At 38.2% G+C, this 19,834-nt stretch overlaps 1 protein-coding gene across 1 annotated transcript in view; it reads left to right on the top strand.

Annotated features, from left to right (window-relative positions):
* LOC134801172 (protein Skeletor, isoforms D/E-like) overlaps positions 1 to 19,834 on the top strand; it is a 99,670-nt gene that overhangs the window by 37,525 nt on the left and 42,311 nt on the right. The window contains exons 3-4 of the mRNA XM_063773719.1: positions 9,072 to 9,256; positions 15,670 to 15,832. Of these exons, the coding sequence (XP_063629789.1) occupies positions 9,072 to 9,256; positions 15,670 to 15,832 (348 nt within the window). The remainder of the gene's footprint in view (positions 1 to 9,071; positions 9,257 to 15,669; positions 15,833 to 19,834) is intronic.

Genomic DNA, 19,834 nt, shown 5'->3' with positions numbered 1-19,834 from the left:
GAACTCGTGAACATTTTAAGCCCTCGCTTCGCGTCGGGCTTAAAATTGACACTCGTTCGTAATTTCTTATTTCCCGCCCTTAATACACAATGTACTATATGAGTGGAGTATGCGCACAAACGCAAGAGTTTGAAGCGGCGAAAGATCTTGTAGATGACTTTACCTTACAGATGGTCTTTTCCATATTGATCTTACTACGCTTTATAGGTCTACAATATTGCAATGTTACATACAGGGTAAATGATAAGCCATATTCCTACACAAAAATGTTGATTAACCGTTTAAAACACAACTATGACAAAAACGCAACGCATGAAATATATACCTACGTAATTCCGTATGTCGCTGTATTAATGCACCTATCAATATGGTTCTTAAAGTTACCAATATACCGAATATATATAACTTAAATACCTGTTACCAAGCAGGTTAACCGATAGAAAATTGTCGGTGTAATAGCATTATAATTAACACCGAAGTTACCGAACTACCGAAAGACTATTATAGTTTCACCATGTCCGTCGAATTGTTTGGACATCCGTCCGCGTATTGACTCAGCAACCAAAAATTTATGCTAGTTATTAAGCTGTCAATTAACTCGAAGTTTTAAAACATTAGACGTATTAAATAATTCACACGGATTATAAATAATGTGATCAATTACACGTACTTACACACAATGATATAGCGACTAGGCCGAGATCCGCAAACGGTACATCGCCGTTACTTCGCCACGCTTCGGCGGTTCGTGCTTGGCCGACTTGCCGAAAGGAATGTGCCTATGCACTCCTTGCAAAAACATTTTTTAAACTAGTGGGTTTATGAGTTGTACCTTGGACCCCTATGGCTACGCCATTAAAAAAAAACCATCTAAACGTTCTAAAAAATTCCAGACTGAATCTTACTGACCCTCAGATCTACTAAAGTGTAGACGTAAGAACTAGTAAGAAGATATTTTAAATTAAAATTAAGGGAAACTAAAATCAATAAGATTTGTTATTGCATTAAAATATTATTCAGACGTTTTACATAAATTTAGATAGCATCATGTAAAGTATCATGAAAATTAAAGTCAATGCAATTCATAAATAATTTATATTTTTTAAGAATAAAACTACCTATATATGTATTGATAATAACACGACAATGTCAATGGATATAATTTCTTCCTCGTTTCTTCTTATTATAAAGTTATCAAACCACAAGTTTGTACAATAGGTATTATTAAGTTATATAATGTTAGTCAAGCTAACATAACTCTATAATTGAGTAACACTTATTCACAGAGAGTCCCAAACAAACCCAACCCAACTTTATAATCCGGTAACAAATTGAAGTTGCCTTAAAAACCGGAAGTGGGTCAGCCAAACAAAATGGCGGCGCCGGAAATAAATTATATCGGCACATGTCGCGAGAGGGATTTGGTGTGGGGGTAGCTATAAAAATATACTCTAATACAGTCGGTATAAAACTTTCAATCGTAATATCATTTATTTACATACAACATATTATACAGACAGTGGTACTACTAAACGAAATTAATGACTAACTATGTAGCTTAAATCTAAAACAGGCGCTTGAAGCATTTGTACCAAGGATGCTGGCCGCATTTCCTCGCTGTATCGCAATGCTAAAGGGGCCCACTGATTAACAGTCCGCCGGACGGTATCGGCCTGTCAGTTGTTCGGAACTGTCAACATTTTGTTCTAACTGACAGGCCGATACCGTCCGGCGGACTGTTAATCAGTGGGCCCCTTAATGCGTTGTGCTCTTCGGTCACCAGTGACGTCAACCAGACGCTTCGCGATTTCTGCGAACAACTTTTAATCTCATTTCTAACTCGGCCTCCTAGCCTAGTCGGTAGTGACCCTGCCTACAAAGCAGGAGGTCACGGGTTCGAATCCTGGTAAGGGCATTTATTTGTGTGTTCATCACAAATATTTGTTGTCTTATCCTGGGTTATGGACTAGGTGGATCTGTCTAAAATTGTCCTATAATTATTTATAGAGTTAGACCAAGAAAAGTCTGCGGCGATTTTGATAGCCCACGCAGTGCAAGTGTTATTTATACGTCATAATTTCACAGAAGTATGACGTTTAAAATAACACTTGCAGTGCTTCGGCTATCAAAATCGCTGCAGACTTTTCTTGGTCTAACTCTATTTTAATGAATTTCTAAAGGAGCTCTAACATTTAAAGAAAAGTTCCTATCTTTTATAAGTTTATAACTTCAACGTTTTGCTTTGTGTTATCTGTCAATATCTTTACTATCGAAACTGTTTTATATGTCGCAGACCGTTTCGTCTATTTAATGAATGTATGACGGCTGCGTTCGATGGAATGTCAAGCATTGAAATACAGTAGAACTCGCTTAATACGATCACGTTTAATACGATTTTTCGCATAATACGCCATTTTGCGCCGGTCCCTGTGCAACTTTAGGCCTGTTTTCATACATTTTTTCACGGTTAATACGACTCGCGTCCCGCTTAATACGCCAGTGTTCCTAGATTAATAACCGCGTATGAATTTATACCTACCTACACTTAGATATCATTCGCTGCGGCGTTTGTGCATGAAATAATACTAGTTAGTTTTTCACGTTTAATACGATTTCCCGTTTAAGACGCTTTTTTTGCTAGGTCCCCTCAGAATCGTCTTAAGCGGGTTCTACTGTAGTCTATGCTTGAGTGTGTTTGGCTGAGAGACAGTGACTTTTATTTGAATGACCCGAACAGCTTCTTTAATGGATTGGTTCCTGGCTGATTCTGAGGACAGCCCGAAATGAGATGGCATCCTGAGTGGAACCGTCAGTCAGATTTGAATTGGAAAGTATCGCGGTCAACCTCACTACATTCCTATAATTAATATTTTATTAATTCTATCGTGTTAGCTGTGCCGTTCATGGAGTATCTTTAATTTATGTGCTCCCTGTCATATACATACATATAGAAGATCATATATAATAGCTGAAAACCAGCTAAGAAAAATATTTTGATAAATTACGGCGCGCTGAATGGTTATTTGTAAATTTGCATTGTCTTGAAGAAAGCAACCGAGTTAGATAATACAGGCCAATTCGAACGTGCATTCACATCCAAACGATATTAAAACTATGTGCAAACCTATAACATAACATAGAAATTTAATTACGTATAAACTAAAAGTAACTAAATTATAGTAAGTATCCTAAATTAATAAAAATAAAACATCCCTAAACCTAAACTACAATAAAAAATCACCCCACCAAATTTGCTCCCTTGTATAACAATAGTAGTTTTCATCACACTCGCTCAGTAAATGTGGAATTGCACGCAGGTTTAGCGGGAGTTATAGAAAAAGCGTTCTCCCTAGGGAGTTATGAAGTTTCTAGTCCCATAATTAACAGTTTTTTGTCTTTATACTTAATTTTTGTATCGCAAGTGTGATGAAAAAAATTGTGTGTAACTCGTGGCGTAATAATATTGCAAACTCGAGTCTATAAATCGCTCCGGCAAGCCGTCGCGATTTAACTTACTCTCGTTTGCAATATTCAACTAACGCCCCATGTTGCACAATGTACTATTGTGTTACAAGGGATCAAAATGATATATTTCCGGGCGTACATTGAATCCTGAGCGTAATGAGGGATTCAAGTGTTAACGCCCAAGGGGCTGTCCATAAATTACGTCATCGTTTCTTGACGATTTTTGACCCCCCCCCCCCCTCTAAAATCATCCAAAAATCATGCTTCGAATGCTGCTTTTCACATCAACTATGAGGAAAATAAAAAAATGTTAGTGTTGACACAATCTGATGCTTAAACAGATTATTTAAGCTAAAAAAATAAAGTGCAAAAAAATTTCAAAATAGTGTGCTAGAACAGAAAAGTGTTACTTTGATCCCTCCTAGCAGGGAAGAAAAGTGCCACTTTGATCCCTGCTAGCAGGGAAGATAAACCCCTTTTCCGAATAGGTGATTTGAAAATATCTTTTGTTTCATTTACATTTCGGGTCAATGTGTTTTTGTCTCCTTTATATAAAATTTTCAACTATTTGTCTAGAACAGTGGTTCCCAAAGTTGACTGGGCTTCGACTCGTCTAACAAAAACTGCCAAATTGGGGCCCACTTCTTGGCCGTTATGAAAAGGCGGCATAATAGTTATTTGTTTTACAAGGGGGCAAAGTTGTTGTTTAACCGCTCGTGCTAATATGATACCCGAGCAAGCGAAATATTCCAAAATTGAACCACGAGCGTAGCGAGTTGTTCGAAAAATGGAATCTTGAGCGTTGCGAGGGTTTTAAAGCACGAGGTTGACCCTCGTGCTTTGTACAAAATTTGCCCCCGAGTGAAACACAAAATTTCACCACACCAGCCCGAAGCAAATATTAAATGTAAAATATCAAACGAAATCAAACCAAATCAAATCCTAATGATTGTTATTAAATATTGATCATCCAAAATCATCATTTAAAAGTCAATTCTACCAGCAAACATAAGATAACAACTCAAAATTTGCATTCGATTACTTTGCCTCACATGTGAATAAAATGCAACTTTGCTATCAGTTTTTGAAGCGCAAAGTAAGCCTTTTCGAGCTGGTGTGGTGAAAAATATTATTCGTAACGCTCAGATAGCCCGATCTAGTCTAGAATAGTCTTATGTTTCAGGGCCCACTTAATATTCGCTCGCGACCCACCAATGGGTCCTGACGCATAGTTTGGGAAATGCTGGTCTACAAAGATCAAATTAAGAAACTATTTCAAAGTATACTACTTTAAGAGGCTTATTTGTTCTAGACTAGACTTAGACTCGCAGTAATTTAAGTACTTTCAATAAATAGTTTTAAGATCGAATTTAAATAGCTTTCTGTCTAGAAACAGACTGTATTTATTAAAGATCTACTTCTTAATTAAATACCTATAGTTGTAATGAATAGACTATTACCAAATTGTTAAGTAAATAAGTTGAGTAAAGCGATGAAGTATGTATAGACGCAGCTCTTAGTATATTTTAGACTTCGAATAACTATCCACATGACTGATACTTATCTGATACATAATCACTGAAAGTCATTCGTTTTCCATAAACGTACCTACCCTGCCCACAGCTTTGAACATTACCAAATACAATATTTTCCGCTATTAATAAAGTTGTGATTGGTCAATAAAAGTTTTGATAATTTTCACATAAATATATGTATATTATGTCAAACCTCTTGCGCGGCATTAGGTCAACACGCACAGTATAGTAAGAATTTATTGTGCTGCGTGGTACAGTTAAATATACACAGAAAATGAAATACAGTTAAAAGTTAGGAAACAACAGGCGGTCTTATCTCTAAGAAGCGATCTCTTCCAGACAACGCGAAAGAATTGAGTCGTTCGCGGCACAATATTCCTGTGGGATCATTTTCGAGCTCCATTCAGGCTCTTTTAGTTATTCTAGATCCCGATCTGCCAAAACATTCGTGTTGCATTCTTTTTGTGGCAAACGAAAGTTACGCAACACACGAAATTAATAATATTTATGGTAGATGTAGTCGGTAGGTATACGCATCGTCCGGAAGGCAAAAGAAAGTAGCCCCCAACTGGTCGACAGCGAAAGTCATCAGTAAACGGGTTACCGAAACTGGTCAGCTGTGTGAGGTCACTGGCATTCACATGTGTTCTAACCGGTACTTGTGTTACCGTAGGATAATGTAGCATTCGGTATGTCAGTATAGTTCCGGCAACTAATAAATAATAAATTTAAAAGTGGAAAAATTACTGTCTTGGGTGAGACTTGAACTCAGTAATTTTTCCACTTTTAAATTTATTCTAAGCTTAATAGCATCGTTCACAGACGTTTCTGCTTGTTATAAATTAATATTAATAAATAATACCTTGGGAAAAATTGAGGTTTACAAGATTTGATGTTTTAATAATACTATTGATGTGGGAGAAGAGAAGGAAGCCATATAGACGGATGACATATTGGAACTACAGGATAATCCTGCCGTATTTCCCAAATCGTATAAACCTTGAAAACCCATTCAATTATACACATTATTGTCCAGCAATAAGTTCAACTTAGCTTTCAAATGCACTGTTATACTACCACAGAGCAGTAGAATTATACAGGACAGCGAATTTAATTGAATGGCAGCACCAGATCAGAAGCGTTTATGTCATTGCATTTAGGCTGTGTCGTGAGCGTATTGTACCAATAAGTCCAAAGACTGACATAACTTGTATCTTATTACGTTGCAATAGGGTTTAATTCTTGTCAGTTAATAATGGAATTAACAGAGACGTAAATGTCTGACCATTGGTAGACCTTAACGTCTTAGAAATAAGGTTCACGTATAGTAATTTAAGTATCAATATGGGCTAATCCGTCGTTCGTGCCAGCTTAGGTTGCTAAACGGTGTTAGCGCTAAATTGTTTGGTGTTGTGAGGCTGTCATTGTTAGTTTAGTTGGTGTTCCTGGTACCTATCAATACAAAGGGATATTATGTTGGAAGCTGACCCGTCCATACAAGCATGATTAAGCAAGACGATGCCTATGTAATGAATGCCTTTAAGAGTAACACAAACCAAACCGTGTCACTCACAATTCGCACTCAGTCTAAATGGTCTAAGATCCCACGATCCCGTTTCTATGGTCGACCTTCACCAATCTGTCTGACGGATGAAACTATGAAAATATGAAAGAAAATATGTTCCTGAACATTAAAAAATAGGGTTGCCTAAAGAAATCCGGTCAAGGCTATTTTTAATAAATTTTTGAAAAAAAATTATTTTCTTCAAATTTCACCGATTTGTCTGACAAACGAAATAAGTTCCAATAGAAAGTATAGAACTTGTACAACATAAATCATGATATATGCTCTGCCCCTAACAAAACGATAAGTGAACGTGACCTTGACTGAGAGTCCATCTTGAAGTATGGACAAAACAAGAAAATTGCGTTTTTGTCGGTGAAATATTGCGGTTATGTATATAGTTGATATACAAACATTTTTTGGATAAAATGTAAGGAATCGATAAAATGTATGGTATCCTTACTTACTTCCTTTAGGAAGTTAAATAAAAACTAAAATTTTGGAACTTTCAGGTCCTGTATTTTTGTATTATTTCCATATATTATTTTAACATCCAAATTATTGTGATAAATTGCTTATTGCTATCTATTTTACTAGATTTTGTTATAAAATTCAACATGTGTCATCATCCCTATTGGCTCGAATTTCGTGAGTGATACTGCTGAACTAGTATCATTTTTAGCATAGATTTATAAGGCATAGATTCCTAGTTCGTACACCCCCAGTGAAGCCATTTCAAGTGCGACGTCACGTCACACTCGCATCATCGTATTCGAACGGCCCTCGCAGTACTCAAAGTCAAATCGGTCTGCGTACACCTCCCGTTTAAAAATCAAAAACTACAGGAAAGATGGTTGTTTGTACAGTGAATGGGTGTCACAACACATAATAAAAACAAACCGCTTGATATTACATTTCACGCGTAAGTATCGAGTTTAATGTGATATTTTTACATAATCGTAAATACAAAAATCCAAATTTTCGTCAGCCGCCATTTCTTCTAAATGTTGCCAGTGTAGTGAATATTTTTTCCTCCAAATGGGACATGACGTCTACATTCTAAAATAAATACGCTCCATTAAATGTCATTGTATAATTATAGAAAATTATAATTAAGTTAATTATTTAGGTAAGTATTTACTTTTTACTTATTTTTATTTTGTGTCATGTTCGTTTCATTTTTCTGACTGATCTACTTCTGTCTGCGAGATGGAAGGAATAAAATAGACTAAATCGGAATGACGCAATATGGAAACATTGGAAACGGACTAAACACAGTCGAATATGCTCTGTCCTATTTAAAATTATTCTTATTATTTTATGCACATTTGTTAAATAAATAAAAATAGTAAAAACTTATCAGCTATTTATCTAATCCTTATTTCACAAAGTACAGAAATGCAACAAATCCCAAAATAAACAAAAAGCTTTTGCTACAAAATCGAATTACACACTTCCAAATTATTAATAACCAAGTGTGATGTTGTTAAAATTCCCCTACTTTGAGAGAAGTAAATGAATACTGGCAACATATTTTGTATATATGTGTGTGTTTGCTGAGCGTAAAACACGAGCGTTCCACGCACACATCGATCGTGTTTCGGCTTCACTTTTGGCAGGTTAGCCGTATGGAGACTATCAGTCTATGCGTTATTAGTTTAAGATTTTTAGTACCCGTAAGGCCCGTCCTGAGATATACGTCAATGGTTCACACACGCTTCCTATTTATCCCCAATGCATCACTGAATTTATCATCACCGGAATTTCGAACGAGTGCGTGCTCCGATATCATTCATATTTGCGCTTCGATGCCTTCATTAAATTGACAACCGCGTACTGAATTATTTTACATCTCATTCGTGACATTTGGTGAATAATCGCCTCTCTGAAAAATGTGCATTCAATTAATAAAACGCAAGTTTACATTTTTAATATAAGTAATTTATCCACGGGTACAGTCAGCAGCAGAAGTTGCTAAGCGGGCGAGGTGGTCAAAATTACATTGACACGCTCTTATTCTCTTAACAATAAAGTCGCGTCAAGATAATTTTGAACACCTAGCCCGCTTAGCAACTTCAGTTCTGCTGCTGACTGTACCTAGGAGTTCTAAAGGCCCCTGTACACAATGGGCCATCGCCGGCCATTCCGGGGGACGCAATTATGCGTTAGAGGGAGCAAGTGATATTGCTGTCTCATTCTACCGCATGGCTGCGTCCCTTGCTAATAAATTAAATTTACTTGGTACAGTCAGTTCAGTATCAAAAATAGCGAGATTACGCGTCAAAAGTAATTACCATTCTCTAATAATTTAACAAAGATAGAACAATTAAAACAACAACAAAAAAAAAACAAAAAAAGTAAAACAAATAGACTAGTTACCTACGAAAGGAAACATTATTTAGATAAATATTTCTATTTGGAAGTATTTTAGGGTGCAAGATGGCGTGTTTTCCTCATGCCTACTGCTGATGATGAACGATATTAACAGTTATTTCTCATTGTTCCAGCTGCCTATTTCTACGTAGGCACCAGCGGCGCCCCGTCCGCGACGGGAGCGACACGACTCCGCGACGATCGCGGCAGCACCAACCCCCTGCGGAAATACAGGGGGGAGGGGGTGGCACTGGCACTGCCAGATAACCTCACATTGAAGGATGTTAAATGGTTCGCCGTGTGGTGCGATGAATATGCCGTAAGTATATTTCTTATAAGTTTTTAGTCACAATAAATTACAATTTTGCCATTTTTTACCGTCGTATGTACGACACGGTATGTAGGTAATATTGACACGGGTAAAGTGCCAAAAATATGAAAAAAAAAATATATAGTTATTTGTACAACAAGAGATCAAAGTTTGATATTTCTTCGAGTGCTTATTTTGAGTCCCGTGCAAGCGAAAGATTCGATTAGACCCCGCATGTTGAAATGATATTTGACTATAAAGGTCACTTGAATGTCATTTTGTCTCACTCAGTGAGCAAAATCGCATTTTGCTCACTGTTTTTAAGAAGCAAAGTACCCTTGTTCGAGCTGCTGAGGTGAAAAATATTTATTTCAATTCAGTTCACTACCTTATCTCCCATACGTTGTGTAGGTACATATTTTCCCGTGTCGATATTGAAAACTTGGACTGTACTTTTCTTGCAACATTCCATACGATTCCAACAAACTCAAACGTGGTAACGCAATCAACGAGATTGCGTTACCACGTAGTGTTTCGATAAACGTACCTAATAGGTACCTAATACAACGTACCATCACGCTCCGCGATTGTTGCGCCAATTAGGGTCCTAATAGTATTGGTTGTTTAATACTTACTTACGCTATATAATTTCTAATTTAGCAAGAACCCTAAATGTCATAACAACCCTTGTTGGTGACTGTACAAAGCTATACACAATTACACATTAGGCGCCTATGCAAAACGAATGGCAAATAGTACCCTATAGTAGTATATTTATTTATTTATTTATTTATTTAAAATTTTAAATCAGGCAACAAGGCCCATATTACAAATACCTTACAGACTAACATACATATATATATATTATAAACTTAAAAACTAAACACTATTTATGCAACAAAACGGCGTGGCTCCGTTGAATCGGCTGTTCTTGTGTCGGATTCGGCAGTTTGCCCCGGAACCTCCGAAACACGACACCTTTCGGCCAGAAGTCGGCGCAGGCGCACTCGATGGTCTCTTGCAGCGGTCGCGGCACGCGCACCACAAAAGAGTTGAAGTGCACGTAGTGGCGCGATCGAAGCTGGAACACCCTCAGCGAGTAACCGGTCTTCTGGTGTACGTACTCCACCACTTCAGCAGCCGTGGCGGTGTAGTGCAGGCGCGACACATATAGCGCCTTACTCGGTGTAGCAACCCGCAAGCCAGAGTTAGCCGGTTCGGCGGTACCACACTGAGTCTTACGAGGCGCCGTGCGCGCCTTCTTCTTTCTTGATACCAGTGTGAAATCCTCCTCATCCACACCGGCAACAGGGAGCTTCTCCTTGGGAACCGCTCGCTCTTCAGTACCCTTTACAGGTACACTAACCCGGTTCGATGCGACTATCGGACCGGCGACGACATCCGCGTAAACACGATGACGTGATTTGGAGGAGGCGGGGGGGGGGGGGGCGCGCGCGCGGGAGGCTCGCGGGCGGCGACACGGCTGATGCGACACATGTTACAGTGTCAGCAACTCGCAAACTGACCGACTCGGCACTTGTGGCTTGGTATAGTGTGGTATAGTAGTATAGTAGTGTGGTAGTATGGTAGTAGTAGTAGAAATGGTAGTAGTAGTAGTATTAATAGTAGTAGTAGTAGTAATAAGACGCAATCCAAAGTGAATGGTGCCAAAATTAGTTTCTCCAGTTATCGGACGAGCAAGTTGAATAATTGAAAACTACGCCGCCTGTCGTGGGCATAGATATATGTATATCTTAGTAGGCGACGCATGTACAAACAGACCGATATAGTCGCCCTGTGCATGACTGTGGTGCCAGCCTGTCGGGTATGGGAGTTTTTAGTTATCTAACAAGTTGACAGCTGTCAAACTAAATGAAAATATCATTCTATGAAAGTTTCCATTTTCTGACGCCGTGCGCAGTGGCTTAGCTAGGCGTGGGTGAAGTGGGTCGTCGCTCGTCGCCCACGGCTTCCCGCCCCAATGGCGCCTCGCGCGAGGCCCCTTCGGGCTCAGTGAAAGAAAAGGGCCTCGCAGATGCGACTTTGCCCACGGCCGTGCGTTATCCTCGCTTGTATTGTCCCTAAACGTACTTTGCAAAAAGATAAAATTATCTTTTTTACCACTGAACTGAGCTCGCGCGATTGGCGAGGTTGTGGTGTGGTCGATTTCTAATAGGAGTAAGATTAAATTGGGAAGTATTGGGTACAAATCTCGAGTTGTGGTAAATCGTCTGAAAACATTAATATAGTAATCAACCACAAAATTATGAAATTTAATGTAGTGCAGAACATGTCGACGGAAAGTTCAATTGCGTGATCTACTTATATATGTCTCTGACAAGTATCTATTACTGAAGCAAACTTCCCTAGCCAGAACGAGAAGGTTGTATTTGTATTTAAGTACTAGATATTAACAAAAGAGCAGGATAAGTACATAACGTATCTTTAAAAGACTCTTACAGGCCTATTCGGATTTCGAGATAATTACAAGATCTTGAGACGATTTAGAGATCAACTAGATCTACATTAGATATCGACTAGATGTGACTTGGATATCTAAGTCATAACTTGTCGAAATCTATCTTACAAATATCTTTAAATTAGCCGTATCGTATCTTGTTGAAGTCTAATAGAAATCTAATTCATTTTCCGAATCGAGCCGCTACAAGACAGTTCCGATTTACTACGCTCGTTTGAAAGCTTAGAAAAGAGTTTTAAACTTGAAATTATTTACACCCATCATCATCATCTTCCTCACGTTGTCCCGGCATTTTGCCACGGCTCATGGGAGCCTTGGGTCCGCTTGGCAACTCATCCCAGGAATTGACGTGGGCACTAGTTTTTACGAAAGCGACTGCCATCTGACCTTCCAACCTAGAGGGTAAATTAGGTCTTATTGGGATTAGTTCGGTTTCCTTAAGATGGTTTCTTTCACCGAAAAGCAACTGGTAAATATCAAATGATATTTCGTACATGTTCCGAAAAACCTAGGGACGAGCCGGGGTTATAGACCGACAAGGAATTGTAGAAATTAAAAAGGGGCAACATTGTAGTATCGTCCCTTTCAAATCAATCTAAGAAAATGGGACGACACTACGATGTTGGCACTTTTTAAGTTTTTAATTTCTACAATATCTTGTCGGTCTATACCCGCGACCTCCGGATTGCAAGTCGCACTCTATTACCGCTAGGTCACCAGCGCCCATTTATTTACACCCATGAAAATTAAAAAACTGGGCAAGTGCGAGTCGGACTCGCGCACGAAGGGTTCCGTACCATAATGCACAAAACGGCAAAAAAAAACAGTCACCCATCCAAGTACTGACCCCGCCCGACGTTGCTTAACTTCGGTCAAAAATCATGTTTGTTGTATGGGAGCCCCACTTAAAACTTTATTTTATTCTGTTTTTAGTATTTGTTGTTATAGCGGCAACAGAAATACATGATCTGTGAAAATTTCAACTGTCTAGCTATCACGGTTCGTGAGATACAGCCTGGAGACAGACGGACGGACGGACGGCCGGACAGCAGTCTTAGTAATAGGGTACCCTTTGGGTACAGAACCCTAAAAACGAGTTATTATTTTTAGAAATTCTAACCCGTTTTTATGGCCTATTGTGTAATGGAGCATTATGGAGCATGCAAATGATTTGATTTTGACCAAGGCCGTAAATATTTGAATTTAAACCGTGAAGCCGTGAATTTGGAAAATGCTGAGTTCATATCCGGCCTTCCGTACAGCCCATGGTCATGGCCATGGCCATGGTCACTTTTTCTTTAATATGAATTATAGGAGGTGACGAATTGACGATCCACTGCGCGCTGCTGGCCTAGCGGTAAGAGCCTGCGACTTTCAATCCAGAAGTCGCGGGTTCAAACCCCGGCTCGTACCAATGAGTTTTTCGGAACTTATGTATGAAATATCATTTGATATTTACCAGTTGCTTTTCGGTGAAGGAAAACATCGTAAGGAAACCGGACTAATCCCAATAAAGCCTACTTTCCCCTCTGGGTTGGAAGGTCAGATGGCAGTCGCTATCGTAAAAACTAGTGCTTTTCAATTCTTGGGATTAGTTGTCAAGCGGACCCCGGCTCCCATAAGCCGTGGCAAAATGCCGAGACAACGCGAGGAAGAAGGAGGTGACGATCCACGATCTATTCAAAATTTTATAAACATTAAATTAAAATAGTATTATTATTTTATTTTAATTTAAAAGATAAAGATAAAAAGATAAAAGATTTTTATTCGTGACGATCACAAAACATGTACGAACATGTACAGACAACAACAGCAAGAACAGAAGAGAACAATAAGTGTGCATCACGAAATGGACCGAACTCAGCAATTTAATGTTTAAATCGTGGTAAAGTTAGACGTTTTAATGACAAAGTGTGGATGTGTCATTTAGATTTTTTTTTATATCACGTCGGTGGCAAACAAGCATACGACCCGCCTGATGGTAGACCAACAGAGACTATTAAGAATTATATTAGAAAACAATTGTTTACAGCAAATAAACTGTTCATTACAGAACACATTTAAACCAAAATAATACCTAATAGTATTAGAGGCATCGTTCACACTAAATAGACAGTTGTGATCCTTATTCGAAGGATTTAAGATCCATGTACGATCAGTTAAAATTTCAGTTAGAACACCAACACCTGCTCACACATCCCGAAAAGCAAATACCTCGAGGCTTTACTTTGTGTTGTGCAACAACCTTATAACAAATGCATCTAACTTAAACTTGTTTACGAAAAACAACCCTAATGCCTTCACAATAAAGTTTCTATTACAGTGAAGGATCAATGAAGATACGAGGTTTGGAAAATTTCCGGATAAGCCATTAGTCTCAGAGATTAGCGAAGCTGAGCGCACCTGGGTGTAGATGTAGGAACGGCATTCGGAATTTAAAAATCTGTTTTGTATTCGCCATTACTTTCGTTCCATCTCGTTTGCTCTTATATATTGGTGCGAGTGAGTGGATGATGCTAACGTTAAATCAATATCAAATGAAGAACAAATTTTTAAAGGGAGAATGCCACTCTAGTGGCAGGGGATTTTTCCTATCCATTTTGAGACCGATTTTTGGGGATTTGGTTAACGAATTTTTAAGCATGAAACATGATTGTTACAAGTCAGAATGTAATTACGGGATGGCACTCAATTTATTGACGTAAAAGGGACTAAGAGACAATCTACTTAAATAAATTGAGTATAAGTGAGTTTCATATATCGTCGTTGCGCTTTTCAAACCTGATATGTGTTCGATTTTTGATTGACAAATAGTTACCTAGCAACAAAATACATAAGGTGTTAATTCATTTGATTAAGATCTCGCACATATAAGATTTGGTAAGCGCAACGACGATATATTTCCCAAAGATTTTGTGAGTTGTTAATGTTGTATAATAAATATTACCTCTAATACCACAAAAATTGCTTTTTCCGCATAAAAGGTACGTCTAGCTATACTCTGTATCTTTAGGTACTTAAATAAAAGTACTTAAATAATTTGTAAATTTTCGGGTAGTTATAACATTTATTGATTAACCAACCAAATACAAAACCACCTGGATCTGTCACTGAACGACCTGACTTTAACCTGCATTATTTGATCATGTAATTTTTTCATCTACCCTCAACTGGCTTAAGAAGCCATTTGAGGGTAGATTTTGTTTAAGTACTCTTTTTTAAATACCTAAAGATACATACTATAGGTACTCGTGTGCATTATGATTAAATAATTTATTTTAGGTAAATATCATAGTCTAATAAAACATGGTCTTCCATTCCCAGAGTGACACGGGCCTACGTCACAACAACATGGCCGCTATATATAGCGCTATCGCATATTATCATATAGCGCTGTCGCATGATGACGTAGGCCCGTGTCAGTTAGGTGACCTAGAAAAGACGGGAATGGAGTACCAGGCGGAGTATATTATTATACCATGGTAAATATTATTGGACAATATAAAACAGATCAACCAAGGCCTAAACTAAGATTTAGCATCAATTTTACTAGGTCGATAAACATACAAATATGTATGCAGGGGTGCTCATAAAGTAATCGTTTTGCTGACAGTAGGTACATATAATTAAATAGAAAAGTACATGAAATTACATAGAACACAACACATCCAAAACTTGGGAATTGCAAATAATTGCACTTACCGGGATTTAAACTCAGCGTCATAGGCAAGGTCATTACCGAGGTAGGCCAAGGAGCTGTTGGACGTTATACCTACCTATAAATATTTTTAATTTCTCATGCTCTGAAAGAGGGTCATTGTTGTTCTAAAAGGCGTGCAGAAAATGATACGTTTCTGCACTAGAGCATCACTGCGTTCGAGCGCCAAACTACTTCGGCAGAAATGAGTGCCTTTGTTAACAATCTACTATTTTGTCTTTCCAGGTAAACTTCGGTGACGTCCGCATCCCCCGCGACCTGGAGTACCCCAGACCGGCCAAAGTGGGAGCCCTGCGAGGGGTCCACGGTGTATCTTCAGACGCTGTGGTCGTGGTCGATGCTCAGACCCTGCTCGTACCTAACTTCTCTTATGACGGAGAGGCTCCTGGTGAGTACCGCTTTAAACAACTACGCTACCAAAGCTTACCAGGCCCCGTAGACTACATGCCAATAGCTAGCTCTCCGTAGCGAACGAAACGCAACTGTCACTGTCACACTGATATGGGAGAGTGATAGAGAGACACAAAGCGATTCGATGGCGAAGCGCAAGCAATTGTCACCTTGGCTAGGCCGCCTGAAGCGTGCGAATTTTTCCATTCCTCCCTTTTGTTTACACGCCCAGGGAGGCGCATAGCAACATCTACCGTAAGAATCTTAACGGATTCTTAAGTTATATTAAGATTTCCACAGTAACAATGTGCTAATGCTAACATTGCTAGCCCATACCAGCCCATACTAGTTAAACAATAGTTATTTGTTTCACTCGGGGGCAAAGTTGTTGTTTAACCGCTCGTGCTAATATTGATACCCGAGCAAGCGAAAGATTCCAAAATTGAACAACGGGTGTAGCGAGTGGTTCGTAAAATGGAATCTTGAGCGTTGCGAGGGTATCAAAGCACGAGGGTTAAACAAAATTTGCCCCAGAGTGAAACACAATAATTTTCACCACACCAACCTGAAGCAAATATTAAATGTAAAATATCAAACAAAATCAAACCAAATCAAATCCAAATGAATGTTATTGAATATTTATCATCCAAAATCATCATTTATAAGTCAATTCTACCAATATAAGAAAACAACTAAAGATTTGCATTTGATTACTTTGCCTCACATGTGAATAAAACGCAACTTTGCTATTTATTCACATAGTTTTGAAGTGCAAAGTAAGCCTTTCCGAGTTGGTGTGGTGAAAAAATTTTTATGAAGGAGATCGTTTGCAAATCATTTTTTCTAACTAAGGGAAAATTTTTAAATCAATAGAATCTGACTCAGAGAGCTTGACAAGATCAGATGACCTAGTCAAGATCTCAGGGTATCATTGGATCGAATACCATTCATTTCAATCTCCAAAACCCAAAGGGACCTTAAATGAATAGTCCTTATTTATGGTTCAATTTCATTTCGTTCATTCCTATGAACTTAATCCCGTCCCATCTGGCCTCAGCCTTTATTAGGTACTCCACTTATCAAAACTACACTTCTGACTGTCTTCAACACTACACCGAATTTACCACCGTATTTCTACTACGTTTAGGTTCAAATTCGATTCAAGATTCTTTGCTAGTTTTACAATTATTGCATCGGCAATTGTTTCTCGCCAGAAGGGCTTCTGTTTATTGGGGAAAAAGGAAGCACTTACGGCTTTGTATAGCGGTGTCTTTGTCTATTCTAAAAGAGTCGTTTAGCTTGTAGTGCATATGAAACTGCTAACTACATGGGAGTAGCGAAACTTACAGGAGTAAAGAAAAGGAACAGAGCGACAGTTAAAAAATGTGAATTCAAACTACTGTCTAATGTAAATTTCATTCAATAGCGTGACGTGACGTACGTTTTTGCGTTAAGTGTCATTTTGTATCGGATTTTGAGTTTCAAAAACGTCTCGCTTGCCGTGCTGTTCAAAATCCCATACAGAAATAGTCATAACGCAAACGCGAACGCACGTCACGCTCTCGAATGATTTACACGAATGAATGGTTCTGAACCCCTAGTGGTTAGTTGACATAGACGAATATAACACCTACTTATAGGTACTTACACATGCATTTGGCTCATCTGTCATGAATTAATTTATTAATTTCTGCAGGGTCAATCTATACACTTTAATCACTGCGGATATCATGCTAAATATAGTTTTCAATTGAATAGGGGGGTATTTATTTTTTATTTATTTATTTGTTTAGAAATTGAATTCAGGCAATAAGGCCCATTTACAAATACCTTACAGACTAACATACATATGTATTTTATAAACTTAAAACTAAACACTATTTAGTCGACAAAACGGCGTGGCTCCAATTACTGCAATGTTCTGCCGCCAGAGTGCAGCACTATACTAGCTCCTCTAGTAAACCATAGACTAACTTATACATACTGTGCCTTAAACTGTTTTTTTACAAGTTTTCACAGACAATAAAATATGACATTGATGCATCAAGGCGGTTTGTTAACAAGGGCCTACCGGGAAACGCGAAAATCGACATTTAGTTATCTGCCTCTTTATCGCTCGGATATGCAAGAGTGATAGAGAAGTTAGACAACGAAATTTAGATTTTGTTGTTTCGCGGTAGACCCCCAGATTGTGACGGATAGTGGTAGTGGCGCCTCTTACGCACAGTTTCTAATATTCCCTATTGACAAATAATTTGGGTAATCTTAATGCTATCGTAAAAAACATGATGCTGTTACTCTGTTTTATTTCTGTACTCCCGTGTAACTACAGTGTAAGTGCTTAGTTTTTAGTGCTCCTGGAATATTAGAATAGTTTCATATTTTCCGAGCTACGAGAATATTCATTTCGTAAATGGTACAACTGTATTAAAGGCAAGTGTTGGCTCGGAGGTCAACTTTGCCAGGCAAAGTTGCGATGAGCTAACACTTAAACAATAGGATGCACATAGGATGCAACCGGGAAAACGAATTTATGTGTGTTTTATGAATAGAATAGAATAGAAATAATTTATTCAGACAACACATCAATACAAATAACAAACACAAGGCTAAGATAAACAAAACAGTAGAAATGGTAGAACTACTCGTATAATTAGTACTTATATCTTATATTGAATGATATGAACGGGTCTACCGCGACATAATTTCATTATTTCCGTGACCAATTAAATAGTCAGTGACAGTCTTTCCGTGACCCCATGAAACGCCGCATTTAAGGTAAAAATAATGAAATTATATCGCGGTAGACCCGTTCATATCATTCAATATAAGTAGTAATTATAAGTCTAGCATTTATACTGTACTGTTTATCTGTTCATATCATTAAATATGTGTATGTGTGTGTGTGTGTGTGTGTGTGTGTGTGTGTGTGTGTATGTGTGTGTGTGTGTGCGCGTGTGCGCGTGTGTGTGTGTGTGTGTGTGTGTGTGTGTGTGTGTGTGTGTGTGTGTGTGTGTGTGTGTGTGTGTGTGTGTGTGTGTGTACGAGAGTTTAAAGTGCTATAATTATTAGAAGAGAAAGAAGTCTACAGATTTCATATAAGGTAGAAGTACTAGTGCTCGACGCTGCACTAGTATTCGACATGGGCACTTTATCTCAAAGTAATATAGGTTAAATTTGAATGGCGAAGATTTTTCTGTATTCAAATTTAATCCTTGTCTCTTTGACATAAAGTGCCCATGTCGTATACTAGTGCAGCGTCGAGCACTAGTACTTCTACCTTATGTACCTCCGAACGTCTGAAAATGGCTGTGACACAGGTTTCCGAAATCGTTTGAATGTAGCAAATATGTCCCAGTCTAATCCGGATGTTTCTGTCCTAGAGCCGATTATACCGAAGGCCAGATTGCATTTTGCAGGCGTGCACTTTCGGCAAAATTGTGGCTGCACTTTGAGTGGTAGCGAAATTTTGATCAGGAGCTTTCCAAATTAACGGTTTGCCGTGGCCACCATTTTAAATTTACTACTTTCATTAATTTATTTGGCCAATGTTATAATTAAAAAAAAAATTGATAGAATATTTTTTTATGATACCAAAGTAAACATATTTCAGACCTGGTAACGAGAACTGACTTTTAATATTTTGTTAAGCTTCGTACTAGGCCTCTAAAACAGATGGCGTTATTGATAAACGCGTGACTGGCCTGAATTAGCTATGACTCGTTTGTCTTTTTGACTTATATATTTGTAAGAAAGGGATAAAACATAATTTTACTAAAATCAGGCCTGTAAAGTTTTATGAATAAGGGGGTTGGTAAATAGTCATGACACAACTTGCCAAGTACTCGTACTGACATAATTAAATGCATGTCACCTTATTAAAAACTGCAAAATGCATCCAAACAGTTGATTTATGTGTGGGTAGTATTAAATGAAAGCTAGTGCCCGTTTCCTATAATGTATCGTAATAAAGTTTCCATTTAAATATGTTTTAATATAT

This window comes from Cydia splendana, chromosome 21, assembly GCF_910591565.1.
Source record: "Cydia splendana chromosome 21, ilCydSple1.2, whole genome shotgun sequence".
Lineage (NCBI taxonomy): Eukaryota > Metazoa > Arthropoda > Insecta > Lepidoptera > Tortricidae > Cydia > Cydia splendana.
This window is presented reverse-complemented; position numbering and strand designations above follow the sequence as displayed.